Raw genomic sequence first — 22,578 nt, 5'->3', positions numbered from 1 at the left:
CAGTGTACGGGTTCAACGAAATCTTGCGATTCCGACGCGGTGAAAAAGTCCCGAGGTTAACAAGGGGGTCAGGTATAAGTTGCCGTAAAAAAATTGTTACACACCTGCACGCCCGCGGAAACAAGCTGAATCGCGGGGCATTTCGCGAGTTTTGCAGAACTTTGCCGGTGCGGCGTGGCGTGACATGTGCGCGCCAAATGGGGGAAGTGTGTGTATACAGCATATTTAAAAAGAAAAACTGTTTACAGCGCGGTGTGCAGGCCGCGCATGAATGTCGCTCGTATTTGTCGAGAGACTTTCAGAATTTGTTCTCAGAAACGAGGTAAAAGCGATAAACAAACCAAGCCGCGATGAGTGGTTGTGCAGGTCGCGTCGTACCGACCCGCTTCTAGACGTAGACTAAACAAACACGACTCGTACTTGCACGACCAGCGAATATTTTTCGTAGCCCCGCGGCCGTATCATTCCGAATGGTGAATTATCCAGCCATTCAGCCAGTTACACCGGCCCTAAATATAAAACAGCGATGGCTGAATTTTAACGCGACGGCGCGGCGCGGCGCACAGTGGGCGAGAAACCGATCTTTTTGGACAAAAATCTGCCGACAACTCAGTTTTTCATCGATTCAATTGGAATTTTTTTAAAAATGTTAATGAAGGACTATACTTTGATGACGTGCTGCGCGAAAATCGTTAACTGTCACAAGAAATCAAGAATCAAGAAACCCGCCCCACCCTTCCGTGATTTCAATTTGCAAATATTAACGCAACTCGACGACGACGTTGACCTTTGATTACGTCGACCACTAAGTCAAAACCACCGTCATTGTGCGCCGGCGATAGTCGCGCAACTATCGCTGTCGCTCGCTCAGATGATTCACGATCCGATTATACATAGCAGCAGCGGAACCAAGAGTCGCATTGTTAAGAACTAGAAAACACCGAAACGGCACTCGATATTCAATTACTTGATTGATAACTGCGCGCGTAACAGTGCGCGTAGCCACGGGGACCAGCTGCGATAACAATAGAGGTATATTCGAGAGAGGCTTTTTTTCTGGTATAAAGTTATTGTTCATTGAGATGTTGCCGTTTGAAAAGTTGTACACCTGGGTCGCTTCTAACGCGGTATCTCTCCGGAGGACTATCTTTTACATGTTTTTTTTTTAAAACCGATAACATTTTCTGAAATTGTGAATGTCACGGCTAAAACATTGGATAAAAGGATAAACACAGTACTCTCGCACCTTTCTAACAAATGCGAAACTTGACAAAACCGAAGACGTCACTCCCAGTGACGTCACAGTCCGAACAATGTCCTCCGCGAAGATTCACTCGACTTCCCAGAACGATCACTTGAAAGCAGCACTGAAAAGATCAAGGTAATCGTAACAAAGGAAATCAGCATAACCATAACAAAGGAGTAGTCTGGTAGACGTACGCATCTGGAGAAACCCGCATGGGCTCGTTAGACGAGCGAAACGAGCATCGGACTGTGTCCTGGCCGAGGAAATTGGCTGGGCTCCGCGTGGCTCGTTTACGTTTACGAAATTCGAGATTGTTATTTCCAGAATGGGATTTTCTGCATCGGCGCACTGTGGGCCCGATCGCGATTCCAGCGGGTCAAAATAAAAGTCCGAAAACAGACTATGATGTTTACACGAATTTCACAAATAAACAAATCAACTGTGTTGGAATTTTTTCAGGCAGTTCAGGATGTTGTGTACAGTGGGTGTGCAAAGTATTTATACACGTTTGAGAAACGAATAACGTTTTCGAAATTGGATCCAACAGCTTGAGTTTTGTTGACACGTTAGAGGGATTTGTTTACTAGCCAATGTGTAAATCATCTTTTTTTTTTATTAAGCATTTCAGATCTCAATCGAGATCTATTTCAGCTGCACTGAAAGGTATACATAATTCACACATTCACACAGTCAAAAATCAATCTTTTTGAATCATCTTTTTGAAGTCATGATTAATTATGTAAAATAAGATAGAACTGGAGTGAAATTGGTGAAGCAAGTAAGAAGTTCCTGACAAAAATTGCATGAATTTAATATCCCAATGAAAGTGCCGGATGAAAAGTTCCGACCCGTTAGAACGACGATTGGATGAACCGTGCGGGTCGGAGTCGGGCCGGACCGGGTCGGGATTTGATTTAACATGTACGCGGAGTATTACTCCAGTTTCTAAGGAATCGGAGCGCGAGAGGGACCGGCGAAAGACGCGTGACGCCTGGCCTCGGGTATCGGCCGCGAGGAGCGCAGCAATCGCGTACGCTAGCCCCAAGACTTTCTCGGCGCTCAGTCTGCCGGAGTCTGCAGCGCGCGAGACTTGTATGCGCGTCGCGTTGTTCGAGTGTCTTACCAGGCTATCTCTCTCTCTTGTGTATTATCCGATCTATCTTCCCGATCAATCCGTGTATCATCGGAAGTGGCGTCTCCCTTAAAATCGGAATACATCGTCAATTCGTTCGCGAATCTACAACCGTATTCGGTAGGATCGAGTACGATCCACGCAGAGAGAGAAATCGAAAGTGCTTCGTCGGCCCGGATGAACCGCGTCGCCACGTGATTTTTTTCCCTGTCAGGTTAACCGAGACCTTCTTCTCGGCAGTGTGTGTTCGTTGATCTACGAAGTGTGACTCCCTCGGAGTATATATATATATATATATATCTATATACATATATATGTATATCTATTCTACTATATAAAAATTATATGAAATACAATGTTCGCGCGTTTACCGTGAAAAGTAGAGGAGAATTTGAACCGGGAGTGGCAGAGTTTTCGGTTTTGGTACCCGGGGTCCTGTCTCTGTGTGTGCTCGGCTGCGGCGTCTCTCCCGACGGAACGGAAGAGGAAAGGAGAGGAGAGAGAGAGGAGTTGGTTGACTCTCTGGCCAGTGCTGGCCCACGATTGACGGATACGTACGCGACGCCACGCTGGTTTTTCGTGTGTGTACACCACGGAGCTACATCGCGAGGTGGTCAGTACATCATCTTCTTTCCTTCTTCTTCGTGTTTTTTTTTTCGCGCGCTTACTCACAACAACGGATGACCTTCTTCGGATACTCGCGAATCACCGTGTGCTAGTCGATCCCTTAGCCCCCCTCTCCATGCCACACGAGGCTAACAGGACACCAACCGAACACGCTCTTTCTTCGAGTAACCGGGACTCGCTTGGAATGGAATCTTGCCTGGGGAACGGACCTCTGTACGAACAACTTGAACGTTCATCTCTCCCGGGATCTTGTTGGTCTGAACTTTGGCGAGCGGCGACAAGAAAAGACTCCTGCCATCCTTTTCTGTCTTTCGATCACCGACCCTTCGTTTATCCAGCCAGTTCGACCACAGACTGCTTCTCGACAGACCGTATATCCAGCATCTAGAATCGTACCCCGTAAACGACGCGCTTTTGTAGTTGGTAAACACTGCCAGCACTTCTTTTACCACCGAATTAGGGAGTTTATGACGGATTCTCGTGGCCATTTTAAGGTGTAATACCTGCTGGTTTCGGGATTGTTTGGAAAAGATAGGTATTATTGGATGTGGTCGTGGTTTTTGTTAGGAAAGGTGTATTTAGGGATGACCGTATATATTGACACCATTTAATGTTTAGGTTAATAGACAGGTACATGGGTACCCACGATCAGTTTCTTTTTAATTATTAAGAATTAGGGAGTTTATGACGAATTCTAGCGGCCATTGTAAGGTGTAATACCTGCTAGTTTGGGGTTTGTTTGGACCACATAAGTATTGTTGTCTGTGGTTATGGTTCTTGTCAAGGAAGGTGTATTCAGTCAGGGATGATTGTATTGACACGATTTAACCCTTAGGTTAATGGCCAGGTACCTGGGTACCCACTTTCAGTTTCTTTTTAACAATGGAAATATGATTTCTCCTCTATTAAAATCATCAGGGGAAGAATAATACATATTCGATTTAGTTTCTGTTTCTTGAAATCGATGCAATTTTTATTTATACATCTTAGGTTTTTCGGTGTGTGTCTCGCATTAAAAAAATAAAAGTCGCGAATTGAATCTGTCCCTCGGCAGAGTTGGGCAAAAATTTAATCAATGATTAACAACTAAATTTCTACTTCAATCGTTCATCGCAAGTAACAATTAATCTCCTAGTTTAGTCGTTAAAATTTCGGTTAACGATTAAATACTTACTCATCGCTAATTTCGGTTAACGATTAAATTTGTACTTTATTCGTTAATTGCGATTACGTCCTTCCATGTTTTTTTTTCGATGATTTCTTTTTTTAATCAACGATTGACGATCAACTTCATCAATCGATTGAACCAATCGTCGATTTTTCGGTGATTTCTTTTTAATCGTACACATTAATCAATCAATCTCAATGGTAAAAAAGAGCAGTGCATAACTTGTCCCAGAATCCAGAAAACAGATGATTTTCAAATTACGTATCAAAGAGGAAATTACGTGTCAGATTTTTCTCTGGTGTCGACGGTATGAGTTGTTTCAACAAACTCGGTTTAAATGCTCGTTTCACACATTCTGCAATATTGTATTTTATCATCCACTGGTACGTTTTTTTGTTATCACGTACCTAGCAGTTTGATTTCGCGAACGTTTTGAGCGAACATTACTCGATAACGGCAGTAAAGGTTTTAATCAAATGGTGTAAAGATAATGTTCAATTTGTTTTTTACATCGCAGAGCAACAATATCCGCAACGCTTTTAACCAATGAAATGATATGTTTTTGCAAGATTTTCTCCACATTTGATTTGCTCTCTGTAAATGATTTTTCGCGAACACTGGGTCAAAGTGGACCCTACCTGATTCTGACTCTATCAGAATCTTGAACCGAGCAAACAAGTTTCGTTCCATCGTCTCTGAATAAGTTCGCAAAAATAAATATGTGCATACACGTGCACGGTCCATTAAGCAGCTTAGCCAAACGAACAAATCACGAGGCGACAGTGCAATTAATCTTACTCTCTGTCACACCTGATAGCGATTTGCATCAGTCTTGTTTCAATCTGAAACTCTTAATCGTTATTTACCATACACAAAAATATGATATCTTCCATATGTAGGGCAAGAACGGTTTTGTCTTCATGGGAACTCGAAATCTGCAGAGGTTTCAACGATTCTCGACCAGAGTTTGCATAATAATAGGTATGTAGCAGACAATGACGGAGAATGTACAACATTAGTTGCGATTAGGTTCCTGTATCGCAGCTCCGAAAATACGGAAGGAAATTCGTATTGTAGTATGACCTGATAAATCGTTATGTACCATGCTCAAAATTATAATGCCTTCCATTAGTATGCTGTGGGGTAAGAACGGTTTCGTCTTCTTCGTGGGTGCTTGAAACCTGCAGCGTGAAGTTTGAATGATTCCCGGCCGGAGTTTGTAGCAACGACCTGCAGTTCGCAGGTATTCACCAGCAGCAGGTCGACCAACCGAAATCAGCGTCGATTCCAGGCCGTTCCCCAGCCACTACACCCGAGCATTCTCATTGTGTTTAGGGCCCTTTCAAACTTCCTCGGCGCATAACGTTCCGCTTTCGAATGTAGTGGCTTGACTTGTATAGGAGGCATAAGCGAGACGCGTAAAATTGTAATCTGCTTTTTTTTTTCGTCCCGTCGGCCGGAGAAAATACATTTACCGTGGCCCATTGTCGTTGGGAGTGCACGATTCAAAAGGGGACAGCTTCCCTTCATCGAACTGGCTTTTGTCAGACGCGTTTTTTACGCGAACGTCTTGCTCTGTGTGTGTGCAGACGCTAAACTTCGAAAATCTCTTTCCTTCGATTATGTCGTAGTTCATAGTACTCTTTCTGGATTTTCTTGTTTGTAGGTAGTTCTTCACTTTTCAGTATTTTTCTCTTCTAATGTCCCCGTCTGTGTTTGCCTGCTAATTCGGCACTCCGTATTTCTCATTCCCGACAACTTGTGTACACTGTTATTTCGCCTCCTCGGGAACAGTGTAGAATGTGACTCACGTCAAACTTTCTGCTCCGAAATTCTTCACACTTCCCTCGGCAAACGGCGGTAGGTGTATGTCCTCGATTCTCTTCCTCATATTTCTATTTCGCGCAACATTTTTCAACTTCCGTCGTGCTCCTCCAGAAAAAATGTACTCCAACGTTTGAATGTTCCGTCACCCGAATATTTTCGATAAATACAAGGGACGAATTCTATTCGAAAGCGTTTAACGTCGATATTGCTTCCTTTTATGGGAAAACGATTGTCTTGTTATCGCGAGGCTTTTATCATTTGACGTCAATATTCGAAATATTGTTTACGTTGTTACATGTGTCGGTATCTAATCAAATACATTGTTATATCAATTTCATATTCATACAAAGAAAACAATGAATACAGAATGGAATTATTCTAGGTCGAAAGAAACGTTTAATTTTCAATTCGAACTCATATTTTCGTGGGAGAACGAACGATTGTCCTGTTATCCCGGCGCTTTTATCTTTCTGCTAATTCGGATACGCGAGGGCCGACGGTGCTCTTAATGAATTTGACCTGTCCGGGGGCTTGCCGGCTCCAAAATTCTCCGGCGTTCTCCGCGTAGACGGAATTAAATCCGTGATTTAAATCCTCGGTATTTCCCGCTCTCTTCTATTCTGCGCTCTACCAGCTGACTCAATTCGATAAAAATATTCTTTAAAGGCATGCGACTTCAGGCATCCCCCTGATTTAAGATTCTTTACGTTCGCGTTCGAAGTATTCACCGGTTCGCGAGTGCGCTGCATTTTTCATTTCCCGCGGCCGTTCCGCCCCGCAACTATTTCATACATCCAAGAGAAATAGGATTTCTCCGGAGTTCGGCCGTCAGCCCGGGAATTCGTTACGTTTATTTGAATGGCTCGCATGAATCTTCGCCAACATTTATTCAATTAAGCCCTTGCGAAATTGAATTCCATAACAATCGCTGTATGAACAGGTCAATTACGCGGCGCTGATACAAGAAAGCCCATTGTCCGCGAATTATCAGGATCAGCGCAGGGCTGCGTTATAGCGTTCGCAGGTCCTAGGCATTCTTCTATTCTACCTGGCCACCCTCTACCCTATTTTCGCCCCGAGAGCCGACACGGCGCACGTTTTGTTAATTTATTCTCGTCAATTTGGCTCGCAGTAAGCTCGCATTATACCGGGGGGCGGATGCAGAAATTCCACTTCGGAAATGCCAATGTTTCGAACCTTCACACCAGCAGTAACTGTCCGTGTTATTGCAATATTGTTGCGTCGGATTTACGCGGAACTGTTAAAACAGCCCGATAAAACAATTTAGTGTCACCGGCACGTTTCCAATGCATTTTAATACCGGGAAGACTGTATTTTTAAGCGACCAGGCATTTTTGTTCGGATCAGCAAGTATTTTTTGGGTTCTAGTCGATCGAAAATATAGCACGGAGACGTTCGGATCCAGACAGTGCTACACGGACAAAGATGTCGTTAGTATAACAGTATTAAAACTCTAAGAAAAGCGGAAAGACCAGAAGGAATAGGGCAAAACTACTGCACAGCTTTTCCGAGAAAAGAGAAATGAATGAATGAGAAATGGGAGCAAAGGTCGATGTTGGATCTGAGGCTATCGATAAGTGGACTAACTAGATAAGGAAAGAGAAGAAAGTAAGATAGAATCCTACGACTATCCGAAGCTAAAGGGCACGGGGAAATAAGTGAAAATGTTAGAGACGCTGAAATAAATGAAAAGCAAATCGATATAGTGAGAAGGAGGAAAAGAAATTTTCTAGAAGGGAAGCATGCACAAAAGAAACTGGAAAACGCCGGAGGAACGGCTAATGAAAGTTGAAGGACTAATTAAAAGCAGACGGCGATAAGAAACGGAGAAAGAGATTAATTAAGAAAAAGTATCCACTTTGTAAAGTCCGGCCGTTTTGGAATTGTGTAGGATCCACATTATAAAGTGCAGCTATATTTTGAAATTTCAATTATTCGATCTATTCGTTCCAGAAACAATAATCGAGGAGCAATTATTTGGATAGAATTTTCTTTTCTTCGTGAACGGGATGCCTGAATAATAGATCAACAATGAAGCATAATTAGATTTCACCCAACTTTGTATGTCAAAGGTTCTACAGACTTTTATACTCTATAATCACGAAGCATTGTGCGGCAAGAGGCATTGATTTCCAATAAAATCAAACAGAAACAGTAATGTTCTTTTTCTGGAAACTTTGACCGATATATTCGTGACATTTCCCTGAAATGTTACGGACGTGTTGGTCGGAGCTGGATAAAATTTCGAGAAAAAATATAGAATGTAATTTTAAATTTTGAATAGTATACTTGAGTGTGGTTCAAATGAAATACTATTTACTTTAAATAGAACGAAAAATTTCGGCGAATAAAATATTGTTATTTTGATAACTGGATACATAGAATAAAATATTTTAATGTTGTATTTCAAATATTTCCTCACAATGAAAATAAGTTGAGCAAAGAGAGTTAATATTGTAAGTTCTAATTTAAGCGTCAAACTATCTCCGAGTCTTTGCTATCCCGATACGGTTTGGACCTCTCCCTATATTTTGATAAACAGACGACGATGTCGTAACAACGTTACACGCAACAACAGATCAGAAAAGTATAAGTTACTATTTACTATTTGAAATACTATTTCACACAGTCCTACAAAATAAGTAAGTCTCGCACTATTTTCAATATTTCTTCAAATAAAATACTACATATTTTTAAATATTGGGTTGGCAAATAAGTTTGTTCGATTTTGTAGAGTGGAATAAATCACAAAAACCGAACGCGCGAACTTATTTGCCAACCCAATAGTATTTCAAAAACTTTTTCTTATAAACAAGTATGCGCGCTTTCAAAATAAACTAATTTTGCCCAGCAGTGGCGTTGGTAGAGGTGTCCGTACGCGAGTGAACGTTCGTTCCCAAGGATTTCGCATGTAACGAAACAACTGCATCCACCGTCGAGGTTGTGTATCGCAGAATCGACAAGGTTGCCGCGCGAGAGTGACAGCAGCTTCGCGTTGCGTGATGGATCCGAATCATGTAAGATACAAAATCCCGGGCTCACCGTGCAGTGACATGTAGAAGAGCCGCAGGTGATGCACACACATGCACGCGAAAGAGTGTTTCGGGCGTGTAACCGTCGGGAAACAAAACGTAGAAACGGCAATCCGAAAAAAAGGAACGGGGGGTGGGGGCCAGGTCGGCGAGAGAGGAACAAAAGCAAAATAAAGGGAAGACGGCCGAGCGAAAAACAGGTCGAAAAACCGGGGCTGGCTCGGGAATCCGGAGTCGTCGGCGTCGGCCCGCGTAAATCTGCCGCGCCGGAGTCCGTTAGTCATGCTTTATTTCGCTTTAGTTTTCCGTGCACGGCGAAATAGCATCAACTTTCCGGGAAGGGGCTGACTCACGCGCTTTTCAAATCCATTCAGAAAACTGACGAATGCCCGTGCACGGCCACGCAACACGCCTCACCTCGCGCCACGGCTGGCCGATCGCCACATGTGCACCGCCGCGCCGGCTAATGGCTCGTCTTTCGTTTTATTGCCGCATACGGTGACAATGAAACGCTCCACGGATTCCTTTTACGCCGGCCCTACCGGTTATCTCCTAACGGGCATATTGAATGCTTATCGAAGGTCCTTCGACGCTCCACGGGGCTCCGGAATATAGAGATCGTGGTTTTCAACGTGTACTAATAACACACGTGTATTTACATACACGAACTTTAGTTCGCGTCATTTTATGTGCACGGGTACACGTGTATTTAAATACGGGAGCATTAACGCATCCTCATTTGAATTTGCATCATTTTTAGAACATTGATATTGATTTATTTCATTCATGTAATTTCTGATTACCAGACTGCGAATCTTTATGCATTTATTGCTTCAAACAATTTTCAAAAATGCCTGAATATATCCTCCGACACAATTTAGTCAAATTTTGATATATTTCACATTTACCCCGATAAAATACTGTGGTCCCGAAAATTGCAAATTGCATAATTCTCACCACACAATGCAAGCACGTTCAAATTTCGTGTTCAAATAACGTGTTCACGCTATTACTACCCAGTTTTATTGCGAGTAATAAATATACGAAAACAATGAAACGGGGGAAAAAGGTAATGTGTACTGTTTTGGGTAATTATGCAGTTTAAGGAACACGCCTCCGACTTCAACGATCTTGAAACATGTTCCCAAGGTCACCGTTTCAAACAACTCTTTCCTCTTCATGTTACACGAGCGATTATGAAAATTGCACGAGTTACAAAGGGTGAGAGACGCAATTGAGACGGGTTAAAATCTCGAATTTGGCAAAAATTGCAACCCCAAGAAAGTTCCCCGGTTCTCCGACAGATATAATCGTCCCACTTTTTTCTACCTCGCCCGACTGCCTGAAATGTAATCGCCCCCGAAGAAATTGAATATTAAGCGGCAGAAACTTTATTTGTGCTCGAGCTGGAGTTTGTTGCTGAAGTTAGAGCTACACGGATTCCCCCGAATGCTGCGAATTCTTACGAACTCGGCTGCTAGAGAGGAAGTCTATTGTAGCAGTGCCTTTAGTCTTGGAACGCTTACTTCTGCCGACAGAATTCCTTTTCTCGCGTTCTCTGGAACACTTTTGTTTACCTCTCTGGCTCTGTAATGTTACATTAGCGACAATGTGAAGTTGCTATTACAGTTAACGTTTACATTGCTTGTAGTCGAAAGCAGAGTTTCGAAATAAAATGATCGGAGAAACGTTTTTAAGATAGTCACGTTGAACAAAGTTGTTTGACACGATCAGTTGTACGATCTAACAGAGTTTATCGTTTTCTCTTGATAATGTTCCCTTCAGCGAATTCTCGTTTCTGCTGACGTCACGGTTTCTTTCGATCGATTCGTACAAAAGCCGTGTCTCGAAATTTCGGAGCAAGTTGCTCAATCCGATTTCTATAATGGTTTTTGTCTAGTACGTGTCATGCCCTTCTCCTAGATCTAGCCGACAGCTAAGGAAGCAAGTACAACACCAATTAAAAGAACCGTGTTCGGATTTCTGGAGCGGAATAATCGATTCGGTACAGATACAATTTCCTCGGTGAACCTCGCTCTACGTACTTGCTACTTTCAACGGACCCGCGTTATTCAACTGTTTTCGGAACTACAGTGTAATGTTAGAAGCTGCTCGGGGGAAAAGCGGTCGGGAAACGTTAATTCCTCGCATCACCGGCAAAAGTTGAAACGTGAAAGAATTTTAATAAACGTCATATGTATCGCGTTTGCGCGGGATTAACGTGCGTTCGTTTCGTACACTTTTTATTCCGTTCTTGAGCAGCGAAACGCGCGTGTTTCATTCAAGAGAATGTATTACGCCTTTCGAACTAGTTGCTTCGTTTCGGCACAAAAGTCTACGTGTATGAAATATACTACTTTCGAACAATTCATAATGTTTTACGTGAACGTGTCTCGGGACACCTCTGGTTTTTAGTAAAACTCTGGTATTTCGTATAGATTATGAACCTTTAACTGTATTAACTACATAATGTAAATATTACGATAATGATCCACAACACACGTGAAAAATTTGATTCAAATATCACCAGATTTGAAGCCCATAGAAAAATTATGGAACGAACTGGATAGACAGGTACGAAACTTTTGCCCCACTTCGAAAACACATTTATGGAATATTTTGTAACGCGAATGGAATAATATAACAACATAAAGCATGATAAAATTGAGCGGGAGTGTATGTACAGCGACATATAAGAAACACAAGTAAATTTGAATTTGTATGCGTAATTTTCGACCGGTCGCGCTGTAATTAGAAATTCTTTCGTGCGTGTCTGCCCAGCTTTTAAACCCGACTGGCACATGACAAGTTGACCACGTTATCAGTGGTCCCGTGAAGTGCGAATCGATCAAACGAAATGTTAATGAAATGCGATTTGCGCCGAGCTAAGAGCCGTACGATGATATTACACGGAAACGGAGCCTAAAAGTGTATCGTTAATTACGCAAAATATCGTACAGTGGCTGCTTTCGGTATTCCCACTCACTCGGTGGCGCTTATGCTCGTTAAGCTCCATAGTCCGCTTATGCATCATGTGATAAAGGGAAATGAGATATGGAGAGCGGAGAATAGCTTCTTGAATAGAACGGTCCGAGCGTGTAATGCCGTTTCCGTTCGACTCTTGGAAATTAATTGCAATATTCAACGAGCACGGAGTCGGGTCAATTTGATCGGGACACAAATTAACCTCCGCCTGGGGCCACTTAACTCGGAAGTATTAAGAACTGCACAATACTCTTTCCCCGTCTCGGTGTCCCTCGGGCAACTTTCCACCGCATGATTTACCGCTGATCGATTCGAATCTCGGATAATAAACTTTATTGATTAAGTCCGAGCAGAGACGGCCGTTGGCCGACCGTTTTCACGAGCTTCTCACGAAACGCTCGGAATAGAGTTATATTGACAGAGATGGAGAATGGTCGACGAAAGATGCAATTTAAGAAGCTAGCGGGACCTTTTCTTGTGTCAAAATCGAGGAACTTTTGATAGAAATGAAATAAAGCGACGATTTTCTTTTACATTATGGTTAGAACGTTTTTTAACTTTGAATATCTGTGTTAAACAACAAGCTGAACATTGCAGAATATGCGAAAAATAGAGCGATTGCGGTAGGAATGTTTTGTAGCTTTGGAAATCTGTGTTAAACTTGCGGAATTACAAGAAAATTGTGGTTCATGCAATACCATATACGGATAGATATTTTTCTTGACATCCTATACACCATTTCCCGCGGATTTTGTCTGCCGATTTCAAATCCGGTCGTACAATTTGTGCACCACACAAAATTCACAGCAAAATTCATTGTAAATCCTGAGGCTCGTTGCCACGAGATGGGAGTTTTTATTGAATACATTACAAATGCATACGAACCTGTTGAGATACGCTCAGGGTCGAGCACGAAAGAATAACTGGGTCGGAGTTACGCGAGGGTGGTATTATCAATATTAATCAAAGTGTATCGCATTAATGCAAATCCCCCCACTCGCGTTATGGGGAGTTTTTTTTAATTTCCCGACCGCGAATGCCGCGTCATGCGAAGATTGCCTGCCACTGGGTCACATTCGCGAAAGCAGGCGAAACGAACGTACTCCGTGTTCTCTCGGCTACAATGGGAGCTACCTTCGCGAACAAAGTATTACCGCTAGCCTGGAAAAAAGGAAAAAAAGAGTACATGTGTACCTATCTGCTTCCTCCCGGATGACCCCGCAAGAAAACTAGCATTCTCGCGGGTAACCCTAACGCGCGCGCGCTCCCGGTCTCGCGCAGTTTTCAAAGAAACGGGGCGGAGAGCGCGCGGGCATTGTTCTCGCGAGGCTCGCATATTCCCGGTGTTCCGACCTGGCCAGGTAGGAAAACGCGCACGCGGTAATCTGATTTAAGGTCCACTCGAAGTGTGGCAGTTCGTTGACTCGAGCGGGATGCAAACGTGGCACGCAACTATGATCCGCACGCTCGATAAGGGAAACGGGAAATTTTTCGTGACACGAAAAATGGATTATTTTTTATAGAAATCGCACGGTACGTGTTCCCGTCAGATAAAACCCGGCCGGCCCGTTCTCTCTGTCGCAATCAAGGCCGCTCTACAGGATGAGTCACTTAACCCTCGTGCGCTCCTCGGAACCGGTTGCATAAATGCTCTGAGGATAACGCTTCGCCCATTCTTCTTTTACTATTTACTACAACTAATTGTGTTTTGGCTGTAGCGTCATATTTTAGGGAAATACAGGGTGGATAACTATGGCCACCTTGGATATTTCTTTAAATCCTCGTATTGTTATGTTTAATGCTTTGCCATGTTGAATGAGAAGTACAAAAATATTAACTCTTTAGGTTAATATTCTTGAGGTTATTAATAGACTGTGGAAGTTGATGCAATTTGCAATTTTTAAGGAAAAACCAAATAGAATATTATTTTTAGTGGTAGCAGCCTTTGTAGATCTGGAATATATCAAAATTTGACTAAATTTTGTCGAACGACATATTGTGGCATTTTTTGAAAATTTTCAGAAGCCATAAATGCATAAAGATCCGCAGTCTAATAATCAGAAATGACATCAATGAAATAAATCAATATCAATGTTCTCATAATGATGAAAATTAAAATGAGGATGCATTAATGCTCCTGTATTAAATTAAATACGTTGGTATCTAATCAATAGAGATAAACCATATCCATAAAATGAAAAGAATGATATAGAATGGAATAATTCTAGGTAGGAAGAAATGTTTAATTTTCGAGTTAAATTAGCTCCGACTGTAAAGCGTTAAGGTGAAGTCAAATATTACACATTGCAATAGAGAAACTCTCAAGGTGACCAATGCCACCCAACTCTGATTAGAAACATTTTTCCTCTAACAAGTTTGAGTTAGCTCTCTCTCACTCTTGGCTCCGGTCGCCAAAAAATTGAAGCGCCAATATAAGTATTATAGTCGAGAGCGGCGCGTCCATCGAGCTCCGATAATTATTCTTTAAGCCGCCATAAAAGAACAATGCCACGGTGGAAACTTTTATCGATTACAATGTTCCTATTCTCTTCTGTAAGCGATAAATAATTCACGATTTTCAGTGTCCATTGCTGAGAGAATACATTAAGGGGATGAAGGATTTTAGCAGCAATTGTTCCGACGAACATTAATGATTCCGAAGACGCGCATGACACGTTTCAGAAGGAGATTCATTATGTAAGAGCTCGTGCCAGTTAATTTATACCTGCTGTCTCGTTCGAATCTGCTGCGAGACTGTCTTTGAAAATGATAGCTCGACAGCGGATCTTTATGTAAAATAAACATTTTCTGCCTGAATTGCAACAAACTGGGACGACATTTATTTTCTTTCCTAATATGTTTGATAGGTTGAAAATCATACAACAGTATTTTTAATAAATGCATAAAATCCGTTGTCTAATGGTCAATTGCAAATCAAAATTGAATTGTCGCATTGCATAAGGTTGTCTCAAAAGTTTCTTTCGGAATGTGTTCCTTTAATATTGCTAAATAAATATTAGGCTGTCCCAAAAGTTGGTTTTCTAAAGCATTAGCATAAAGATAAAGATTATCGTATTTAATTTCGAGAGAAACTTTCAGGACAACCTAAAATAATTTGTTAGTCGACTGGCGGATTGGTCGAAGCCCAAAATAATGAACATGGGGAAGTCTTTCCCCGGCGGGGTCATTTCTCGTCGGCCGCAAAGACGACGAAGACGACGATCCGATAGGATTACCATGAATCTCCAATATTGTCACGTCCAAATCATTATGCCCTGTCAACACGATTTACACTTTTCCCCGTGCATGCGTAATACGAAGAATTACGGGCGGGCCGCGTGTCTCGCATAGTAATGCGGCCCCCGCCATAAAAATGCAGGCGACTTCGGGCTTTTCTTTCAAATGGATTATAAATGATACCCGTCAAACAAAAAGTCACGGACCCGCGCGGAAATAATGGACAAATTTATAGGGTATTCCCGGCGTTGAAACGCGGCGCGCGACGCGACGCCTCATCCAGCGTCGACGGACTGTATTTCCTCGACGCCCGGAGAAGTAATAATTCAATGACGTGAAATAGAGTCTCTCTTTCATTAAATTTAGCGCGATATATTCGACCGAATGGCAGGTACATATAATTGTGGGCCACGATTCATTTGCGGCCGCGCATAAATATTATATTATAAATAAAATCCATTTTTATGGACAGCCAGGCCGGCGCGTTTTATTTCGACGTGCTCCGCGATTATTTATTCATGAATGAAGCCGCGTAAATATTCTTAATTAAACTGATAGAGATTTCCTATCGCGGGAAATCGTTCGTCAAAAATTGGGATGCGGTTAATACAGTAATTTTTCCGTATCAGGTATTCTATCAATTTCATATCCATAAAATAAAAAAAAAACGATATGAAATGGAATTATTCTAGGTCGGAAGAAATTTTTAATTTTCGTGTGCAACAAAATCTTGTCGGTTAATCGGTTTCGTGTAAAGTACATTCCGCATTATGCATCCAGCCGAAATCGGATCCAACCAGGCGTTTGTCCGATATTTTTATTCGGCATCCGCTGCGATTCGATCCGCAAAATTAATCAAATTTACGGTAACGAGGCGCGGAATACGATATTTTACCTGGATTGAAATCCACACGTTCAGCTTGCTCTTGAACTCTGAATAGGTACGCTATTCATGAGCAACGTATATTTCAACAACAAATTGTGTTGCCCGTGACGTGTATAGCAGTTATAGAAATTGCAGCAATGTGCATTGCAAAAGAACAATATAACAGTTTTTATCAGTAATGAAAGTCAGGTAACGTCGGCCTTGACCGGCGCCAGTAATCTAAGACCATTTTTCTTTACCCTGTTCCTTCCTGCGTGTTCTTTCTTATTCTGGCGTCAACTTTTACAATCGACTCGTCATGTCGGCTTCTGTACACTGTGCTTGAAAAAAGGCGGAAAAATCCCACGAAACTTTATACAGTGATTCGCGTCACAACTATTTTTTTATTGACCGAACAAATTGGAAGTTCGAAATCTCGATTTCCCGTTCAAACGGTCGCAATGTTTCCGAAAATTGGTGCGTTCAAAATCGGCTGCTACAAGCGGTAGTTTTGATCCGTCTATTTTGAAAGAACAGATTTTTTTTATTCGGCAGAAAGTTGACAGAGATATTTCTCCATTTCCGAAATCCGACTTCGTTACTGTGCCGCTGCAATCCTGTATTTACAGATACCTTCCAAAAAACTTTTATACTGACAAAGCTACGTTCGAATGATCGAATCAATTCCATGGTGTACAGTGACGTTTTAGTCTAAAAGTAACCGTCGTTAAAGAGGCAATTAATTAATTGCTGCGAATCGTACGTGTCCAGAAAATAAATTTCGAGACAGGGTGCTCGCGAAGTACAGTTTCGTTAGGCAACTCGACCCCTGACCTTAAAAGCAAAGAGAATAAGACGTTTAAAAGTAAGCACCTCGGGAAAGGTCAGGAATCGTCTGGTATCTCTTTAAAAATCGCTCGAGTCCAAGGCGCTCCGCTGCGCCCGATTATTTTCACTTTTATCCAGCACGCCCACATTCGATCCGACTGTGCGGTTCGCCTTATTTGTCAAGCTAACGCACCGCGTTCACGAGATCTCCCTTAACGGTCGCCGGAGAAATCGGTCGGCGCAATCCGATGCGATCGTCGGATAATACACGCGAGCCAACTACCAGCGGTATTGAAACATATCATATCGAAAATGTACAGGGGATATTAGCTTCGGTCTACGTACATCATTATTACAGATCGTGGCTTTTAACGTGTATTAATAGCATTAATGGCATCCTCATTTAAATTTGTATAATTTTTGGAACATTCATATTAATTTATGTATCGAGAGCATGATTTCCCAAATTCCGCGGTTGTTGGTACAACAATAAATTGTAAATTATGAATTTGGTGCAACAAGAAATAACGTTCGATTTAGTTTCTATTCCTTGCAATCGATGCAGGCAATCTTTTTTTTTTTATTCAACAGTTGTAACCTCCAGTGGGAGGTTATTCTGCAGTCTATATTACATTCATAATATTACAATGAAAGCCTTATGCTAATGTATGATTAATGTAACAAGTATATATCAATTGAAGGCTCTTACTTTGCATAAAAATGGAGAAAAATGTTTCGATGCAGATCAAATGGTCTCGGCAGATACACATACCGGTGTTATTATAATAGTTTCTCTTTGTGGAACGCGTCAACGACTTTTATGAAGATGAACTTGAAAGAAAGGAGCAATGTCAGGATAAACGGAGTGTTGTTTCTGGAAGACGGCGCGAGCCGTCGCTCGCAGTGTCCTGTATTGTAATTCCAGCGTTGAATAAGGAAAAACGAGTGGCAGTAGTTGATCAGCTGTGCGCTGATGCTTCTGAGAAAAGGAGGCGTCATGTGCGTGGTAGATTGCCGGTCTCAGGTTTTCCCACATCGATTGGCCTTCGTGCGAACGACAGGCTTTTATATCGACAGCCTTGCCTTCTTCGCGTTCGGAGCAAGTGCGTTCGTTGTCTGTCGGTATCCACGAGCAATCGGCGCCGCTCCGTTTCTCCTTCCTTTTCTCTTTCCTTATGCACGAGCAGCTACGTGGGTGGCTGTTACGGCCACTCGTAATAATATATTCAACGGTGCAATCGGTGCAAACCGACGATACTACTACCCGAAGGCAGGATACTCCAAACAATTAGGGGATCACGTTTCTGGACAATTTAACCAGCCCAACGGAACGCCCTCTACGAAAGGCTTCCTCTCTCTCCTCTCCTTCAATAGGGCACGTTTTACGAGCCTCGGAATTGCACGACACCGTCATTATTATTTATTTCGTTGAATGGGCCCGAGAGCGAATCGGGGAGAACTTATTGTTGTAGGTCTCGTTTGTCCGCGGCGAATTTGATACGCTCCGGTTTCCTTCAACCCGTTTACAGCGAATGTACCGTGTGTCTCGCGAACTCTCTTCAAACGAGACGTCTTCGTCGCTTGTTGTTGAATTATTGGAGTTCAGCAATAGTCTTCTTGAAAGAATATCGGCGGTTTTAAATGAGAATCGAGATTTCCTTTCAAGTTTTGGAGGAAATGGGTGGGTGAAATATAAATCAGTAACAGATTAGAGATGAAACAAAAATTTTATTCAACTCCTGGTAGCTGCAATCGGTGCAAAACATTTCATTTCGCATATATAGATCAGCATTCCAATAATGAGAATTGAAAGAGGATTTTCAAAGAGATCGAGCCACGGTTTAGTTTACCGATGAAATATGAAAATGATCTCGCTCACGGGTGGGTGAAAAGCAATAATCATTTACTTATGTACATACAGGCTCGAAAATAGCCGATTTTGTATCAGCATTATCGAGTAAATCACTGCACAAATGTACCATCCGTTTCATCGCGTTCTACGTAACATTTCCTTTCCGTTCTCAATTACAAAGCGTTCTTTTCAGACATTTTTCGCGGAAAATAGTCGAATGCTTTGCGCTTACCGCGATCAATCGTACAGGGCGAACGAGATGAAATAGAACACGCGTTTCTATGAAACTCACTGCAGTGCTCGTTCGATTCTGCAGTTTAGCGAGCTATTTAAATTCCGCGCCCGCATACCGAAACCATCACACTATCAAGTGCCCTATTTAAACTATCAAAATATCGGGATGTGACGTCAATCCGGAGCTTGGACAATTCACGGGCAAATTACACCTAATTTAAGTTCAAGCGTTTCACTAAAAAGCATTCTGATGAAAGTATTGCATTTATACTATAATTATTCACGTTCTGCTTGATGTAGTCTGGCAACATTGAACTGTTTTAACCCTTTGATATTAAACATTTCTTCCTCTACTCAGAATAATTCGATTCTAAAATCATTTGTTCATGTTTACGATACAATACAATAATAAAATTTTTTTAGAATATTTGAAAAAATTGGGGCGCTTGAAATTTCAAATAGTAAAAAATTTCGGCGCTGTGTGGAAATCTTGAATATTTGAAAATCGCGATATTCTATGAATTTCAGTTTCCGAATATTCGAAACGGAAACATATGTCGCGACGACACACGGTACGTTGTTGATTAATCGAGGTTTTCGATACACGTCGACTTTTGCCGAGCGCCTGTTGGATTTGTATTATATTTTGTTTGGACGGATCAAGATCTCGTGTGCGCAGAAAAATCTCCATTTGTCATTCAGCTATCCAGTCGAATGAGAGTCGACTGCGTTTAACAAGGGTATTACGTGTGCACGGATGGCGTGTATGCTAACAGCGAGCAGGAAGTAGGGGATGGCAGACGGCTTCTTAAAGCGAAGCACATTTCCATTTGTATGACACATCGTGTTGTGCCCGGACTCCGATTCCGTCGCGTAAAGAAATCCTCTCCGGCTGCTTTGTAATCCGACCTGTAACCCGTTTTTCTCGCGACAAGCATTCTCGATCACGTCCAGAATACTATCTGATTACAGTCACCTTCAGTCGTCTTTTCATACCGTTTGATTCCATCTCGGGGAGCCGGCGAATTCGTTTCCAGATGTTCTTTGATCCGTAACGCGAGTCGAACGGTAAATTAAAGGCGTGTTTTCATCAGAACATTAGATAGCCTATTTCCTTTGATCCCGAGGAGCCATAATGTTTGATAAGGACCGCGCGCCCGTTTAGTTTGCCAAGGAAACTAACTCGCGGAAACGATTATCAATATTCGTCTCGTTTGATTCGCGGCTTATCAAACCGGTCTACTATTTTATCCTGGGCAGTCGTTTCGGTCTCGTACTCCGTTACTTTTCCTTGTTTCCTTTTATAGGTCACCGTGCAAACTCCTGTTTAGTTCAATAAAAATAGACGCATGTACGAACGAGAAAAGGAAAACGTACGGGGTACAGAAAGTTTCCGCGACAGAGTCAATCTTCCAATGACCCAAATTTTCGCGCTGACGCATCGATGCACGAAAGCGCGGCTGCATTCTCTTTTATTTGATTGAAGTCGCACGTGTCTGTCCCCACCGCGAAATATCATCAGTGGAAACATGGTAAACTAGGCTACTGGAAAATTAAAACCGAACACCGTGTCTCGAATTACTGAATAAGCCACAGCGTTTCATTGAAAATGCCCGGACCTCGGGTAACAAGCATTTCGCGAATCTTTTCTTCGCGTTCCTCATCGCCAGAGCTAAGCCTCCCGCAATTTGAACCTATAGAATCCATTTTCATTTCTTTCGCACAAAAACCCGCTGACGTCAGCGAGCAAACCCGAATAGCAGCGGGCAGAAAGAGAGAGGGGCCACGGAATTTTTCATGGAGAAACTAAAATATTTCCGCGAGACATTTGAACGCGAAAATAATTTATTCGCTCAAGCATCCTGCCGGCACCAATTAACATTAATATTAAACAATCCACTTAAGCATGCAGCTGCGTTTTACACGCGTAAATGAATAAACGTGCCGCTGGCTAACAAGAGTATTCCCCCGGCGAATTCTGCATTATGCATCTTCTTGATATTTCGAACCGCTTCGCGTGCCCCGTACACTCTTTAATTATTTCGATCTTTTTACCGCTGCGAAAATTTGTTGTACAAAAACGCGTAACGCGCCGCGCTCCGCTCCGTTCGCGCGGCACACGAAATTTAGGTCGGACACGCTGCGCCGTTATCAAGGGTCTTCCCGAATTAGTTGAAAAAGCAGTTCAACATCCCGGAAATATGTATTCCATGGGGAGAAGCTATTCGAACTCCATCACATTGTTACCGGGTCGACTGTCGCGAAAGTAGACCAAATTGACAACGAAGCAGCGTGCGTATGTGTACTGAGAGCAACGACATTCGACATTAATCATTTGCGACTTTGAATGACATCGATGTTAACCCTTTGCACTCGAATGGTGACTCGAATTAAATACAAAAATGTATTTAAATGTAAATACACTAACGAGCATAACAGATTCAACACACTTTAAATCAGAATAACGTTTTTATGAATGGACCAAACGACTTCAATTTCTCTGCAAGGTTAGAAGAATTAGTTTAGTAAATGACGTCTAAAAAATATTTTGAAAAAAAGCATTTGGTCGGAATTGCGAGAAAAAATAGTGAGTATTTTTTCTTGTCCGTTCGTTCGAGGTATCGCGGCTCGCGGAGCTCGCAGCTGGATGCAAAGTGTATGCATTTTGTCGAGGTTGGCTGATCATGATTACATGAAGCGTCCGCGTCCTCTCTCTCCCTCTCGAAGACGGCACACGAGCAACACGAAACTTTTCTTGGTAGAGTATCGGTGCCTCTCCTTTCGTCGGCCGCACTGATATTGGAAATACATCGGCCGTTAGCTCGACAGCTTCTAATATGAAAATGATTAAAATACGGCAAGAAGTCCGCGGGAAAGTTAAATTAAAGATGAACCGAACTCGGTCGGGAAAGCGGCTACCCGAGACGATCGGAATTACATTTTACCCGCGCTCTCCGCGTCTGCCTGTTTTGTCGACTGTCCGAGAGAGATAGCGGACGCAGCTCTACCTCTCCACCCACGAAATTTATTGGCCGACCTTCTGCAAATTTTATAACCACTTGCGGGGATGCTGCTCTCTCGTTTATTGGCACCTTTATTCCCCGATATCCGAATCCGTGGATCGGGCAGATTAACCCCATAAATTTCACTCGTGCCCGGTGCCGAAAGTACATACCGCTTCCTTAGCCCTCGGAAACTATTTCGCGCGACGAACTACCGGCTGATTAAGAATCACATGTTAAGAATCACATTCTCTCCACAATTTGTACGAGATCGAAATTCTTCGATTTTTAAATGAAAGAAGGAAAATGAAATAACAAGGTTGTTTTCCGATGTTTTCTTATTCATATTGGTGAAATTCGAAATTGTTGACAAATTTAAAAATGATTAAGTTTCTGTTTCTTGCAATCGATGCAGATAATTTTTATTTTGCACAAAGATCCGCAGTCTACTTATCACCTAACATTCACATCTTCGGTTCTTCGGTTACGCGTTTCGCATTAAAAGCATAGAAGTAACGAAGT

The 22,578-nt window shown here is 42.3% G+C and overlaps 1 protein-coding gene across 4 annotated transcripts in view; it reads left to right on the top strand.

Annotated features, from left to right (window-relative positions):
- Positions 1-2,261: 2,261 nt before the first annotated feature.
- LOC143216876 (uncharacterized) overlaps positions 2,262-22,578 on the top strand; it is a 252,206-nt gene continuing 231,889 nt past the window's right edge. For 2 of the 4 annotated variants that reach the window (XM_076440454.1, XM_076440446.1), the window contains exon 1: positions 2,262-2,988. In XM_076440454.1, the coding sequence (XP_076296569.1) occupies positions 2,724-2,988 (265 nt within the window). In that variant the 5' untranslated portion in view covers positions 2,262-2,723. The remainder of the gene's footprint in view (positions 2,989-22,578) is intronic. The other 2 variants (XM_076440431.1, XM_076440440.1) reach the window with 2 other exon arrangements.

The sequence above is a fragment of the Lasioglossum baleicum genome, chromosome 2 (genome assembly GCF_051020765.1).
Source record: "Lasioglossum baleicum chromosome 2, iyLasBale1, whole genome shotgun sequence".
Lineage (NCBI taxonomy): Eukaryota > Metazoa > Arthropoda > Insecta > Hymenoptera > Halictidae > Lasioglossum > Lasioglossum baleicum.
This window is presented reverse-complemented; position numbering and strand designations above follow the sequence as displayed.